Genomic DNA, 16,196 nt, shown 5'->3' with positions numbered 1-16,196 from the left:
CTCGCAGCAAATGGCACATTGCAAGATCCAGTGGCTGGAAGTTGGACAAATTCATAGTAGAAAGAAGGCGCTGTGAGGGCCATTAACCATTGGTGCAATTTACCTAGAGGTGTGGTGGATTCTCCTTCACGTGAACTGTCTGAGAACGGGTGTCGTCCTGAAAAATACGCTCTTAGCGCCAGCAGAAGTTATGGGCTTGACACAGGGATCACTGCATGAAATTCTCTGGCCTGGGTTATGTAAGAAGTCAGGCTAGATGATCCTGAGCGTCCCTTCTGGCTTTAATCTGTGGATTCTATGAAATGCCGAGCACCCTCATCTTTTTCCAGAGTCAATGCAGGCTGAAGTTGCTGCATGTGACAGGTGCAAGCATGTGTTGCCCTTATTAATAGAGGCACTAGGTCCCTGCCCCAAGGAGATTACAATCTAAACCTTATACCAGGTTGCAAGTTCTCCCCTGCTGTAAGGGGATTTGAGTTGATCTTTATGGAATGATTTTTATGGGGAAAAATATTTCGTAATTAAATGGGGGCAGGGGAGGGAGTCAGACTCCTGGTTTCTACTCCTGACTCTGCCACTGATTCTGGGGCAACTTGGTCCCCCCCTCTCTGTGCCTCCATTTCCCTATCTCTAAAATGGGACTGATGATCATTCTAGCCCATCTCCCAGTGAGTTGGTAAAGCTCATTGCTATGAAGAGCTTTGCACAGGCCTGGCGCCTGTATTGGCAGATCTCAATGTACCGTCAGTGCTTTTAATACGAAGTGCCCAACGTTTTCCGATCCAGGGCACTCCGTTTCCTGGGAGGGAGGAGGTGGGAATCCTTTGGCTTATACTGTTCGTGTGTGCATATCTCTTGCCACAGCTATTGCGTGGGGATGTGTGGGGACGGCGCCAACGACTGCGGAGCGCTGAAGGCGGCCGACGTGGGGATCTCTCTCTCGGAGGCGGAGGCCTCCGTGGCTTCACCGTTCACCTCCAGAATCGCCAACATCGAGTGTGTGCCCGTGGTCATAAGGTGGGCTTCGTCCTCCAGGAACCACGGAATTGCAGTCAGGATGGGGGGAATGGAACGTGGGGTCGAGGTGGAGATGTGAACATGGCAAGGGGTTGGCAAATTGGCTGGAGGGACGTGTACTGGCTGCCGGGATGTGGCCTGGAATGCGGGGATTAATTGATATTAATTAACAATATTCTGAGAATCTCAGTGCTTGTATTTTTGTGACCGAGGTCTCTGACTCCCCGTTCCCTGATCATAGAATCATAGAAGATCAGGGCTGGAAGGGAGCCCAGGAGGTATCTAGTCCAGCCCCTGCTCAAAGCAGGACCAACACCAACTAAATAATCCCAGCCAGGGCTTTGTCAAGCCTGACCTTAAAAACCTCTAAGGATGGAGATTCTACCACCTCCCTAGGGAACCCATTCCAGTGCTTCACCACCCTCCTAGTGAAATAGTGTTTCCTGATATCTTCATCCCTCGCCCTCTCTCCTCTTCACCCTGCGGGGTGTATCCGTGACCTGCACTAGGCCCTAGGCTGGCTGCTATCACCCCTTCCCCTCACTCTGTCCCCTCCTCCTTGCCCCTAGCCCAGAGCTATGTCACGTAGGGTTTTTGAACTATCCATGGAGGCAGCTGCTTGACCCACAAACCTGGTCTTCCTCCCTGCTCCAAAATGGAGTCCAGTCGATTCATACCTCTCCCCCTGCATAGAACTGCCTGGCCCCCTTGTCCACGAATGGAGGGTCCAAGTCTTTCTAATCTCTCTTTCAGGGAAGGCCGATGTTCTCTGGTCACCTCCTTCGGGGTTTTTAAGTACATGGCCCTGTACAGCCTGGTGCAATTCGTCTCAGTGCTTCTACTCTACACGGTGAGTGTTTCGGGCACCATCATTGCTGGGTCAGAGGAGAAAGGGGGACTGGCTGGTTCTGGGAAGCTGTAAGGAGAACCTGGAGCCTCCCACCTCTAGACTCCCTGGTTTGAATCCAGCTAGGGCCTCTTGCTTACCACTGTCACAGCTTGCTGGCCAGGGCAAGTGAAGTGATGGAGCTGGCTGCTTTGGGAGCATGGGCAGAGAGGCCAAGAGTCAAATGGGCCTGGAGACTGAGCTCTGTTGGTGCCCTGAGAGATGTTGGGTGTCCAGTCAGGGCCAGGGCGAGGTGCGCTGGTTGAATGGAGGGGAGGTAGCATTGCTGTTCCAGGTATAAACAGAGGCCCTGGATCGCTGAGGCTGTCAGTCGAGCCCCTTTCACCAGCCTGCTGCCAAAGTTGGGGGTCCCAAAGGAGGCAAAACACGAACGCCCGTGCTCCTCAGTGTCTCCAAGAGCCCCCCCTCAAGTGAGCGGGGGCAGGCTTCAGAGGAGGTCTCCAGGCCTCGGCTGCAGCAGCGGCACTCAGCGAAAGTGAGAGTTTGTTGAGATGAACGGGTGGAGGGAGGCATGTGCGTCAGGAGAGTGGGGGGCTCAGAGGTTGGGGAGGGGAGCATCCTGTGATGTGGGATGGGTTTTGGGGTCCTCTGTGTAAACTGGTGTTTGTAACTTTGAAAGACAGAACGATAGAGACCATAATGCACTACTGCCCGCTGGAAATAGAACTGCCCGACCATGTGTCATAGCCCCCTTTACTGCCAACAGCAAACTGGGATTCTCCTTTAGCTCACCTAGGCAGGGCCTGCTTTTCATAACCCAGGCCAGTCTGAGCAGCTGGGCTCTGCAGCGGAGCAGCCACCGTAATGTCCTAGTCAGCCACTGATCTGTTGCCGTATGTTGAATTTGGGTCTTTCCTCACAAGATTCTGCTTTAGTGACTTTCTGTCACTGTTGGATTTGAACCAGTGATCTTGAGATGAGGCTCTGTACCCCACTGCCCAGTCCCCTGAGCCATCCCAGTCTGCTCCTGATGGAATATCCCATTTCTCCTTCTTTCCTGCCCACGCCCAGATTAACACCAACCTGAGTGACTTCCAGTTCCTCTTCTTTGACCTGGTCATCACTATGACCGTGGCTGTGCTGATGGGCAAGACCGGACCTGCCAAGGAGCTGGGCACAAAACGTCCCCAGGGGGCACTGATCAGTATCGTTGTCCTCGGCAGCCTCCTCTTCCAAACAGCTGTGTTGATCACAGTTCAAGTCATGAGTTACTTCATCACAGTCTCACAGAGCTGGTAAGTGTCTGTCCTTGCCTGGAACTGGCCATAGCAGCTAAAAGGGGAGGACAACAAAAGCTCATTTTGGCCTCATGAAAGGTACCATGTTGGGAATCCCCAGACTGAATCAGAGCTGGGGGTATCTTGTCTCCTCCCTGGCCAGCACCACCTGGATCAGGCGCCGGAAGAGCAACCTGCCCCCAGAGGAAGTTCCTTCCTAACCCCTGTCAGATGGGTCATGCCCTGAAGCATGGGGGTTTCTTGCCTTCCAATCCTCAGCTGGGAACCAAATGCTGCTCTCTGCAGTGGCTGGCTCCAGGCCAAGCCAGCTGCACATTGCAGGCAGGTCCCGCCGGATTGCGCTGCGGTCAGAGGCTCGTGCCTGATCCTTGTCCCTCCCCTACTTCTTGCCCAGGTATATCCCGCTGAACAGCACGGTGAGCGCCCCGCAGAACCTGCCCAACTACGAGAACACCGTGGTGTTCTGCATCTCGGGCTTCCAGTACCTGATCCTCGCTGTCGCCATGTCCAAGGGGTACCCCTTCCGGGAGCCACTGTACACCAATGGTAAGAGCCCACCCGGCCTCCTCTCTGCGCCTCTTGTCTGTAGCGGGGTGGGGGGTCCCAGGGTCACTTGGCTCCTGTAACCAGCCCGGCGTGTCCTGGGTCCGTGATGTCTTCTCTTGCCCCCCAGTGCCGTTCCTGCTTGTCCTTGTTGCTCTCTTCGGCCTGACGATTGGGATAACTCTCTACCCGCTGGGCTTCGTGAGAGCCGTGCTGAAGCTGAAAGACATAAGCGACACAAGCTTCAAGATGCTGCTGCTAGGCATAGCCACACTCAACTTTTTCACAGCCTTCATGCTGGAGGTAGGAGCGTGGGAGCTGAATTCAGGGTGAACGCCCAGCTATGGGGACAGGGTTCCTGTGGGATCCCACCCTTTAATAGTGCCCCTCACTAGGCCCCCCCCACATGGGTCAATGTTCCCAATGGGCTGGGGAGTGCTGGGCACTGCTCCTTCTAGAGCAGAGGTCCCCAAAGTGTGGGGCACACCCCCCCTAGGGGAGTGTGGAGGACCATCCGGGGGGTGCGGCAGGGTCCAGAGGAGCACCACTAAGCCCCTACCCGACCCCAGATCTGCTCTGGTCATGCTCCTGGCTCCACACAGCCCTGGCCCAAACATCAGCCACTGGCCACAGCCCAGGGGCCAAGGCTGAGGGCAAGGCCGGGAATGGAGCCACACCTGGCCAGGGGTCTGACTGCGAGCCTCCACCACAGCCTGGCTGCAGCTCCGCGCCTGCCCCCAAACCCACTCCCAGCTTCAGCCCCCTTACTCTGTCCGCATCTCTCCCTCCTCCCACCCACGCTCCCCAAGCCGCAGCCCCATTCCCAGCCCCCGAGAGGCGTGGACAGGGATAAGGGGGGTGCCACCTTCAAAAGTTTGTGGACTGCTGTTCTAGAGCCAATCAGTGCTACAGAGTGCATCAGCCAGGGGGGACCCCTCTGGATTGGCATGAGTATGGGCTCCCTGCCTGGGCCCTTCTGACCTGCTCCCCAGCACAGTCCTGATCCAGGCCTGTCCTCCCAGGGACCGGTGGCCGATGAGCCATTCCCTTCCACTGGAATGCTGTGAGTGTGTTGGGAGGGGAGCTTGACACTAGTGTGAGCTTCCCTCCGTTCTCCCCACATTCCCTGCCCTGACCCCATGTCCCTCTCGTCCTCCCCCTTCCAGGCCGCCCTGGATCACGGCATGCTTAACTGCCTGCGGCAGCTGCGCCGGAAGAGGGCCTCCAAGAAGCTGTTCAAGAGGCTGGAGCAGGAGCTCAGTCAGCAGCAGCTGTCCTGGCCGCCATTGAACGAACCGCTCTTCGCCACGCCCAAAATGTCCATCTCCGGGAGCTAGCCCCGGCCCCTGGAGAGCCCTCGCTCCAGGGCCAGTGTCCGTGAGTCCAGCAACACCCTGGGGGAGCTTTCCAGCCTTCCCCAACACAGCTCCATTTATTTATGTTCATCTGTCCATCGCTGCCTTCCCCATGGGCTCTGGCTATTGCAGGGTTCTCAGTGCCCAGCCCCAGTGAGACTCCTCATGCTGATCGCCCCAAGGTGCTCGCCTCAGGGGATGGATGCGGGAGGCAGAGGAAGGGCCAGGGAGCCCATCTCCCCTGGGATGCAAGTACTCAACCCGACCTCACTCTGGAAAGCAGAGCAGGTGGGGTTACCACGGGGAAGGCCTCAGCAGCATTACCACAGAGCAGCTGCCCTCCGCTCGGAAAACTATTCCAGCTCTCTGGCGTGCCTGGGTCAAGCACCAGTCAGGATCAGATACAAGCAAGTGACTGGTCCAGTCGCGCCTGTGACTCAGAAAGAGGAGCTGTCCAGGACTGCTGCTGTGTCGTAGTCACAGCACCCTGTCGAATGGTTACCTTCCCCGTAAGGGGCCCCAGCTGATCCTTCATCCCCTGTGGGACTGCACTCTTTCACTTGCTGTGGGTGGCTAGGTCAGATCCACAGCTGGGTGATTTGCCCTGGACTGGGCATGGAGCAGTCCTCACAGCTATGTTGCACCTTGTCGGGGAGAGATGGGGGGGGCAATGTTTGAAAAGGGGGAACCCCTCCTGCCCTGCACCCTTGTGCCCTTGGTGTTAAAAGCCACTAATAAAAGATGGCCTCTATTGCCATGGTGCTGCACTCGTCTTGTGGCTCCTCTCACTGTGAACAAGCCACCTGCATCCCTCCGCAGACGAGGTGGTGACCTCCAAACGGCCACACGTAGCAGACACTGTTAGCTTGCCAGACCTGTGTGCAACCCAGCTGCTGTAGCAAACGAAAGTGTTACCTGCCACGTGTGATGCTCATCGCTCACTGAGAAACAGGCATGACAAGCTGCTGGAACGTGACAGAGGATGGGATTAGAGATATTTAATTAAGAATATTGTTGAGAGCTGTATTTATTCCATCCCCCCTCTCGCCTGTTCATCAGAGCAGGTAGAATTGTAGCAGTCGGCTGTCCTGTCCATCCAAACTGATCCTTGTCTCCACTCTTGGGCAGCGCATGGATTGCTGCTACTGTTCCAAGAAGCTGGGTCACTTGCCACCACTGTACTGCAGAAGCTGCGAGCCAGATGCCAGGTTTGTGCACTCCCACTACTGATGGGTCCTCTGCTACAACGTTACTGGTGACGCTTTGGCAAAGTGATGGAATTGAAATGGAAAATGTGTAGCATGTACGCTCTGTTTTTATTTGTCAAAGTGTATCTAGAGGGTGTGTGTGTGTGTGTGTGCGTGTGTGTAAATCATGTCCAATCTCCAACTTCGCTGTGTTGCTTTTTTTTGAGTGTATCTAATAAATGAACATTATTTTCTTGAAAACTAGCTTGTGCCATTTAATTCCGAGTGGCTACATTTCTCAGGTGCATAACAACTATGTAATGGAGAACAGGTACTGAGGTTGAACCAGGCTACCCGGAGACTAACACATGTCTACCCAAAAATAGGAACATGTATTTGTGATTACATGGAAAAATTCCTTTCTTCAAATAACAAGTTAACAGTAATATTCATTATTTTTCATGTTTTTTTACTGAGTACTGTTGGTCGTGGTATTTTTGTTTCTATATCTGCTTCTTCTGTCACTTGCATAGTTTGATGGCTTTACTGACAAACCCATTTTAACGCTGCCAAATGCAAGGTCACACAGCTATAAACAAAGAATAACAGGTCATTGCAACATACCCAGGGTACAGTCTGACCTGGTGAACAGCTGTGTCCCCTCCGTTCTCCAACCTGTGAGAGCTACCACTCTGGCTGTGATCACACACAGGATATACTTCAGGAGTGCTAGAGCCAGCCACCCTTGAATTACACTACAGAGCAACACTTGCAAATTCCCAGTCCCACACTTTCCCCCAGAAATGTGTCTTGTACTGCCCAGCCCTCTCCTGGACAACACAAGCTCATAGGAAGTCTGTCAGATTCTGTGTCCAAAAAATGGAGCACCCTGGTCTAGATAAAACAGTAAAACTAGTTTATTAACTACAGAATGATGGATTTTAAGTGAGTACAAGTAATGAAGCATAAAAATCAGAATTGGTTACAGGAAAATAAAAGTAAATTGCAACTAATGCCTAACGGAACAAGCTAGAGGGAGTTCAAAGCCAAGGTGTCTCTCACCACAATCTTATTGTTTCAGTCAGGATCCCTCCCCCAGTCCAAAGCTGTTTCCTTTGTTCTTCAGGTGTGGATGCCGTGGGAAGAGAGAAATGAGGAACCATTAGGAGCATCTCCTCTTTCCATTTTTAGCTCTTTCTGTTCTTCAAGAATCATCTCCTGCTGAAGTTCAGGAGACAAAGTCTATGTGGATGGGAGCCCCCAGTTGTTTCTTTGTCAAGATGTAAATCTTCACCCACATCCTCTTTCCTGCCAAATAGTGTTCACTCACTTAACTAGGCAATGATCCATTTGATTTTGTTGACGCCTGGCCGAGGTGTTGGCTACATTTTTGTCTCTGGGGAACTGGTTTGTGGCTTCTCCCCTCCAGATTTCATAGAATCATAGAATATCAGGATTGGAAGGGACCTCAGGAGGTATCTAGTCCAACACCCTGCTCAAAGCAGGACCAATCCCCAACTAAATCATCCCAACCACTTCGAACATGTCTAATAGTATCATACAAAGGAATCCTATAACTTGAAATCTGTGTGGCAACATTGCATGTAACCAGAATAATAATGATCAGCAAGTTATGAGCTTGTAAATGATATCTCACAAGTCGTACTTTGTACAAAATGTATGTTCACCCCTTTTACAGGACTATGATAGGGGTTCAGACTGTCACAGTCACCCATATGATTAAGGCCAGAATTCATAGAGTTTAAGGCCAGAAAGGACAGTTAGATCATCTCATCTGACGTGTATTTCACAGCCAGTATTTCACCCACTTACCCTTGTAGTGAGCCCAATAACTTGTGTTTGGCTAAAGCATCTCTTCCATAAAGTTTTGATCTGAAGACATCAATTGATGGAGACTCCACCACTTCCCCAATGGTTAATCACCCTCATTGCTAAAAAAAAAAAAATAGTGTTTAATTTGAATTTGTCTGGCTTCGGCTTCTGGCCATTGGTTCTTGTTTATGCTTTTTTTCAGATGACTGCATCCTAGAGAGCAATGTCTCTGAGAAGGATTTTGGGGTCTTGGTGCATAACTAATTTTACATGAGTGCCCACTGCAGTGCTGTAGCTAAGAGGGCAAATACGACCCTTGGATGTATAAGCAGGGGAGTATTGGGTAGGAGTAGGGAGGTGATATTACCTCTGTATGGAGCATCAGTGAACCGATCACTGGACAAGTGTGTCCAGTTCTAGCATCCACTCTTCAAAAAGAATGATGACAAATTGGAAAAGGTTCAGAAAAATGCTACAAGTGCAATTTCAGGTCTGGAAAGCTAATAGGAGACTAACCAAGATGAGTCTGTTTAGTTTATCCAAGAAAAGGTGACTTGATCATGGTTGACTCATTCCTACTTGGGGAAGAGATTTCTGATAATGGACCGTTCTTGAAAGTGGCAGAGATCCAAAGGCAGGAAACTGAGGCTAGAAAAATTCACACAAGCAATGAGGGACCCATTTTTTAACTGACGGTAATTCACCGTTAGAACAACTTACCAGTGGGCATGGTGGTGTCTCTGTCACGTGACGCCTTTAAACCTAGACATTCATAAACAGATGTTATGGGCTTGATGCAGAAATCACTGGCCGAGGTTCCTAGACTAGTCTATGAAGCCTGCTCCTGAGCTGAGCCAACAGAGGTATTGGAGAGCAAGTCAGATTTCCATTGTGCATAGCAAGGAAATCATTCAGTTGCATTCGGGCTTCTGAAACTTCCATCAGCTCCAGCAGGAAGCCTAGGGGGCACAGCCCGGATAGAAATCTATAGCTTCTCTTTACTTTCCGACTTTGGATTCTGCTCAGCTGCTTAATAACGTGTGACTTCAGAACTGAATATCTGACACAGACGTCACCAAGGAGGAATCTACAAAGACCCATCCAATTCTCCTAGTCAGAGGCCTTCTCAGATAAGAGCTTCATCTAAAAGACTACTCTAGTCAGTAAGAGTCTGTCCAGTGACTTCACTGGTCCTTTGGATCAGCTTTGATCTGCATTTGCACACACTGATTCAGTATTTCCACCCATCTGCGAATTAGAGAGACAGGGTGGGTGAGGTGATATCTTTTATTGGACCAGCTCAGTTGGAGACAGAGAGACAAGTTTACACAGAGATCATCCTCAGGCCTGGGAAAGGTACTGCAGATACCCACTGGAGGGCGACGTGAGACTTGAGCTTGAGGCTATGGAGGAGAAGCTGTAGCCTCTGAGTCAGTTTCCTTATGGATCTGCTTTCAATGACACAACATGCCTCTTCTGCAGATCTGAGCAAGGTGAGAAGAAAACACAATGCTTTGGGGCCTGTACTGTTTGTAAATTCTTTTGAGGCAAGAAACTGGTTTTTAGCTGTAAAGAACCTTCAGTGGAGCCTGTCTCCAAATAAAACTGCTGTTCAGGTCCGGAGATCGTTTGCACTTTTTATTGGCCGTATGACCTCGTCCACACTAGGCTTGTAAAACGTATTTGGCTGTGACAGCCAAACTGGGTCTGTGTCCACACGCAAACCGTTACAGCGGCATTAAGAGGCTGTGTTAAGAGCCTGGTCCACTCAATGACAATCGGTGTTGTTAAACACGTTTGATCTGTATAATTTTATGTCTTCTAATACAAATATTAAATACAAGCACACACAATAGCCGAAGTGGATCGAAGCAATGTTGTGCTTTGGTTATTGGAATGAATTATTCATTCATTAATTCAAAATCACTGAAATGAGAGGGAATCATTCTGATTTTGTCCCTATCAAATTTTGTCGGAATCAACACATTCCTGGGAAGCATTTTGATTTCGACAATTGCATTTTCCAACGGACAACCGGTCCCTCTCAAACTTTTCAACCTGACTCTACCCAGGAATTATGATCCCCATCCTTGAGTGCCATCTACTGGCCTGTTAGCCATAAACTCTTTACATATATACCGACATAAGCACTCTTGTCACAAAGGCCCCCTGACCTATGATGTTTCTTCTTCTAATTTTTCTCTTCCTCCTTCATCCCCACAACCAAATTTTCTTTGTAGCAGAGCAGCCAGACTCCTGCGAGGTGGAAAACTTTCAAGCCAGTAATGGTCCCAGCTTCCACTGACTGAGGAAGTGCTAGCAGCCATAGGGAGGTGCAATGCCCCTGCACCAATTTGCCCCTCAGCCAGCCCAAGTGAGTCTCATTAGCTCCCATGGAGCAGTGTCTCTCTCTGAAGAGGGCAGTGGTAAGAGGGACAGGGCAGCTTGCAAGCAGGGACGCTTCAGGGCTGGTCAGCTCAGGAGCATAGCCTTGTTTCTGCGGGGATGGTTGGATGCATGGCTCCTGCTTACGTCCCTCAGGAAGCTGGATAAATGCGATGATCACAAAAGGGGGTAAGAACCTTTCGTGCATGGGTGCATAATGGGGCATGGTCATGGGGAGTGATGGGTATCTCCCTTCAGAACCCTGACTGTGTTAGTGAGAGTTAGCGAGAACCCCTGGGTCTGTTGGTCTGTCTGTCTGGCAGCGTCAGAAGAGGCTCCCCTTAATGGCAACCACTGCACAACTGCTGACGGGTGGGAGGCAGGAATGTGTCTCCGCGGTGGCTTGCCCTGCTGCTGTCCCTTGGGGTGGGGGAGGTGGCCCTCACCACCAGCTGGAGGCTAGCTGGACAGAGCCAGGAGCATGATGGGATTCTGGGAGGGGGGGAAGTGACCTGTGGGTGGAGGAAGGTATTACTTTGGGTGATAGTTTTGAGGCAGTTTGTAGTTGTGGACGGGGAAAGCCCAGCAGTTCCCCACGTTCTAGGGAGCCCAGATCCACGTTAGATCAGGATGGGATCTCTGCTTCCCTCGTCTCGACCCAAGGTGCTGGGAGCTCGCGTGAGGTTTAGGTCTGGCAGGTTAGTGGCCGCTTGCCATATCCTGCTGTCAAGTTCAAAGTTGGCCTTGTGGGTGTGGCAGCAGCCAGCCAGCCAGGCTCCGATTCTGGATGTGCCCCCAGCAGTTTAATGTGTTTGCTCGCATCTTTTGTCAGACAATCACACGAAATGTCTAGACAAAGGCGGCAGCAGCCATTGCTAACATCAGCGCCAAGGCCGGGCAAAATAAACAGCGAATGTTCTCAAGCCACTGGGCCTGTCTGTCTCTCTCACAGGGATCTGTGGGGCTCTTTGTTCGTACTTCATGTCTGAGTGCTCAGCTGAGATTCAGCATCTGGATTTACTAGGTACAGGGAAGGGGAAGGTCCTGCGGTTTAAAGCCCAAGAGTCCGGACTCCTGTATTCTATTCCCAGCTCTGTCTTTGAATTGCTTGGTGACCTTGGGCAAATTGTTCAGTTTTCTCAGTCTGTTACCCCGTTTTTTACAGATGAGCTTAGTCCTCGGCTTCCTCCTAAGGGTGGGGTTGTGAGCTTCATTAATGGCTGTAAAGCGCTTTGAGTGGCTTAGGCAGAAGGTGCTGCATCAGGGCAAAGGGTGGTGGTGGTGGACTTCAGGCAAGGGACTGCTTAGCTTAGAACCACAGCCCCGGCAGAATGGCTGAAGCCTTGCATTATCCACCAGGTTCAAATCTCTCTCCAGTCCCTCCCACCCTGTCTCATGATAGACCTGCATTCTTCCCTCGTCGAAGGAGAGGAGGGGCTTGGCACGCTTCCTGCCAGCTGGCTTTGGGTGTCTGCTGTCCCCCGCTATGTCTAACAATGAGCCAGGGTGCGACCCCTCTGCCCCTTCGAGGCAGCGCAAGGAGAAAAAGCAGCGTAGCTGCGGCAGCATCCGCGGTGGCACAGGTGATCCCAGCCAAAAAAAAACCCACCCTGAAGCCGGTGGGTCTGTATTTTCTGCTTCACTACTACAGTTACCCTGCCATTTATACTCACTCTAGGTCAATTCGCATGGAGTATGTGTGTGCAAACAGGTGACTCACGCCTCTAACCTGGGCCTCATCAGAACGGTTTGTATGTTAGCCCTGTACAGACCACCTGTCCTCTCCTGTTGAGATGGTTATAGTTACTTTGTGTTAAGGTACCACCTGGAGGCCCCAGAAGTGGTTTTCCCACACCATGCGTATTTTCAAGAGTTAAAAACTTTTTGGGGACGAAGAGCCACCCTCAAAAATATTCACAACCCGAATAAAATCGAAACATTTTTACAGGTCAATTGAAACATTTTTCATTTTGATTGTGACTCTTTTCTTCACCCTTTTTTTACATCCTAATTAGCTGAAATTTCCAAACAAAAGGCAGTTTTGGACAGGAGAACTGGAATTTTTCATTTTGACAATGTCAAACCTTTGTTTTCTCAACGTCATTTCGAGTCGGGAAGTTCGTCGAACCCCGTCCTGTTTCTCAAATAGTTTTGCTTTTTGACAACGTGTTTTTTTCTCAATCAAAAATAAAAAACACCCCATATTTGTCAGAAAATTCCCACCCAGCTGTAATCCTGACTGGGACCCCATCACACCATGAGCCGTGCAAACACAGAATGAAGGGTGGCCTCTTCCTGAAAAGCTTGTGAACTCAAGACAAAACGCAATGAGTAGGTTAACTATTATAACGAGGTTGGGAGGGAAACAGGAATCAAAACCAAAAGTTGTGGAGGAAGCTGGATGGTTGAGTCAGTTACCTTCTTTAGATGACAAACATCAGAAGTCCCTATTGGCACCTACCTGGCCATGATCAGCTGGCAATTTTCCATGGGCATCATGCTAGAAATGTTTTTTGTGGTGGTGATCTTGTGGCACAGAGCTCTTGTGTTTAACAATTCAACGATTGCATTAGCCAAACGTTGCATGGCATTGCAGCGAGCCAGCTGTAAGTGGCAGCGGACAGCAGCTCATCCCCTCGCCCTGTAGTCCGGGGACCCAGCTTGGACCTGTGCAGCCACATTCTTAAATAGCTGTGCCACAGAGGTCTTGGAGGGAATAGGAGGGCTGGTTTGGAGAGGATGTTCCATGCTCTTGGGTAAGAGAGTAGGTATCAGTGATAATGTGCAGAGGATGCTGATGTAACAAGGTCCATGTGCAGACGTTATAGAACGTATTTGCTTCCTGTAGCTCTGTAGGAGAAACATCAGTGTCATTGCAGTAGCGCCAAGGAGCCACTGTCATGGCCCAGGCCCCCAAACACAGAACAAAAAGACCGTCCCTGCCCAAAGAGCTTGACAATCCAAGCAGATACCAGCAGAACCACGCGTGGGCTAGTCTATAGTTTCTTTGGGTTCACACTTCCAGGCATCTGAAGGTCTCTCAAAGGAATGCCTTATGGAACATTCCTACAGAACTTAATAGGGATGAAACCCGCAGGGTTCTACAGAAGTAACTTTAGAAGCTTGGAGAATGGGACCTTCTCACTAGCATTTTTAAAGCAACTTACGGACTTGGATAGAGAGCTCCATCCCTGTTACAGAGCTCTGCAAGGTGGAAAAGTTACCATTCTCTGTTAATTTCTTTCCCTCGATGCATTCTGTGGTTTCCTTTCACCTTCCTCTACAGCATCCTAGCTTAGCGACAGCTGGAGATAGGAAACAGAACAGGGTGGACCAATGTTCTGAGATGATACAGAGAACCTTCTTTCTTAGATGTGTGGCTGATGTCTTGTTCATGTGTTTTGGGTGTTCCGCATGGCCAGATTTGAGGTTGGGAAAGAATTCTCCCCCAGGTCAGATTGGCTGGGACTTTGGATGGATTTCACCTTCCTCTGCAGCATGAAGCATGGGTCACCTGTTAGGATCATCAACCTAATCAGTTCCAGCTTCCAGCATTGAGCATTGGTGGCACTTTGGTCTCCCTTGGTCTCTGCCTGTGGCATGCAACAGTTAGTCTCCTGAGGGCTGAAATGGTTTAGTCTAACCCAAGTTAACACAGGGGTAACTAGGCGAAATTTAGTTGGGTGTGATATACAGGAGATGACCTAATGGTCCCCTTCTGGCCTTAAATTCTCTGAAATTCCGTAGCGTTTCTTGAGCAAATGTGAGGTTAACTAGACTTTTTAAATTGTTGACATTAAATCTTAACTAGCTTTAATTTAAACAAGTGCCTTTACCTACTTATGTCTCTGATGTCCCTTGCTTTGCACGTACCTTTCCGCTGTATGTATAATATTCTCTGGCAACTCGCATCTTTCATTTTAGTATGCAATGTGGTTGTACCTGTGTTCGTCCCAGGATACTAGAGAGACAAGGTGTGTGAAGTGATATCCTCTATTGGACTAACTTCTGTTGGTGAGCTTACACAGAGCTTGAAAACTTGTCTATCTCACCAACAGGAGTTGATCCGGTAACAAGTATTACCTCACCCACCTTACCTTTCATTGTGCACAGTTTTAAAACTTTGGTGGTGTTTGCTTTGAAGTCTTTATATTTTCCAGTGAGAATAAAGTTCTCCTCCTTCATCTTGGATTTTTCATCCTTATTACCATCTGACGGATGCTGTCTCGGGGTGTATGTCCAGAAAAAATAACCTTCCAAAATCAAAGTTATCATACTTCCTATTAGGGCTGTCAAGCAATTTAAAAAATTAATCACATGATTAAAAAAATGAATCTTGCAATTAAAAAAAAATGAATCGCACTTAAGCAATCATGGAATACCATTTATTTAAATATTTTTGGATGTTTTCTACATTTTCAAATATTGATGTCAATTACAACAGAATATACAGTATACAATGCTCACTTTATATTTATTTTTATTACAAATATTTGCACTGTAAAAGAACAAAAGATAGTATTTTTCAATTCACCTCAGACAAGTACTGTAATGCAATCTCTGTATCGTGAAAGTCGAGCTTACAAATGTAGAATTTTATGTACAAAAAATAACTGCATTGAAAAATTTAACAATGTAAAACTTGAAAGCCTACAAGTTCACTCAGTCCTACTTCTTGTTCAGACAATCGCTCAGACAAACAAGTTCTTTACATTTATAGGAGAAAATGCTGCCTGCTTCTTATTTACATCACCTGAAAGTGAGAACAGGTGTTCACATGGCACTTTTGTAGCTGGCGTTGCAAAGTATTTATGTGCCAGATATGCCAAACATTCAGATGCTCCTTCATGCTTTGGTCACCATTCCAGAGGACATGCTTCCATGCTGATGATGCTCGTTAAAAAATAATGCATTAAATTTGTGACTGAACTTCTTGGGGGAGAACCGTATGTCTTTGGCTCTGTTTTACCCGTATTCTGTCATATATTTCATGTTATAGCAGTCTTGGATGATGACCCAGCACATGTTTGTTTTAAGAACACTTTCACTGCAGATTTGACAAAACAAAGAAGATATCAATATGAGATATCTAAAAATAGCAAAAGCACTCAACCCAAGGTTGTAGGCTCTAAAGTTTTACATTGTTTTGTTTTTGAGAGCAGTTATGTAAACAAAAAAAATCTGCATTTGTAAGTTACACTTTCAGGATAAAGAGATTGCACTACAGTATTGTAAGAGGTTAATTGAAAAATACAATTTCTTTTGTTATTTTTACAGTGCAAATATTTAATAAAAAATATCAAATGAGCACTGTACACTTGGTATTCTGTATTGTAATAGAAATCAATATATTTGAAAATATAGAAAAACATCCAAAAATATTTAATACATTTCAATTGGGACTCTATTGTTTAACAGTGCGATTCATTGTGATTTTTTTTTGAGTTAATCTCATGCGTTAACTGCGATTAATTGTCAGCCCTACTTCCTATCAGTGTAAAGCCTAGAAGAAGAGGTAACACAAACAGATCTCTCTGCAGCATGGGGCACGGGTCACTTGCTGGAGGATTCTCTGCAGCTTGAGGTCTTCCAACCACAATCTGAAGACTTCAATAACTCAGGCATAGGTTAGGGGTTTGTTATAGAACTGGATGGGTAGGGTTCTGTGGCCTGCTTTGTGCATGGGGTCGGACTAGATGATCACATTGGTCCCTTCTGACCCTAGAATCTA

At 48.6% G+C, this 16,196-nt stretch overlaps 1 protein-coding gene across 10 annotated transcripts in view; it reads left to right on the top strand.

The window, feature by feature from the left end:
* Positions 1 to 6,508, top strand: part of ATP13A2 (ATPase cation transporting 13A2) — a 79,657-nt gene extending 73,149 nt beyond the window's left edge. For all 10 annotated transcript variants that reach the window (XM_030537744.1, XM_030537745.1, XM_030537748.1 and 7 more), the window contains 6 exons: positions 865 to 1,017; positions 1,771 to 1,867; positions 2,936 to 3,159; positions 3,557 to 3,708; positions 3,836 to 4,008; positions 4,872 to 6,508. In XM_030537744.1, coding sequence (XP_030393604.1) covers positions 865 to 1,017; positions 1,771 to 1,867; positions 2,936 to 3,159; positions 3,557 to 3,708; positions 3,836 to 4,008; positions 4,872 to 5,042 — 970 coding nt within the window. In that variant the 3' untranslated portion in view covers positions 5,043 to 6,508. The remainder of the gene's footprint in view (positions 1 to 864; positions 1,018 to 1,770; positions 1,868 to 2,935; positions 3,160 to 3,556; positions 3,709 to 3,835; positions 4,009 to 4,871) is intronic.
* Positions 6,509 to 16,196: the final 9,688 nt, after the last annotated feature.

Source organism: Gopherus evgoodei, chromosome 18, assembly GCF_007399415.2.
Source record: "Gopherus evgoodei ecotype Sinaloan lineage chromosome 18, rGopEvg1_v1.p, whole genome shotgun sequence".
Taxonomy (NCBI): Eukaryota; Metazoa; Chordata; order Testudines; family Testudinidae; genus Gopherus; species Gopherus evgoodei.
Note: the sequence above shows the minus strand (reverse complement) of the source record. Positions and strands in the feature narration are given on the sequence as shown.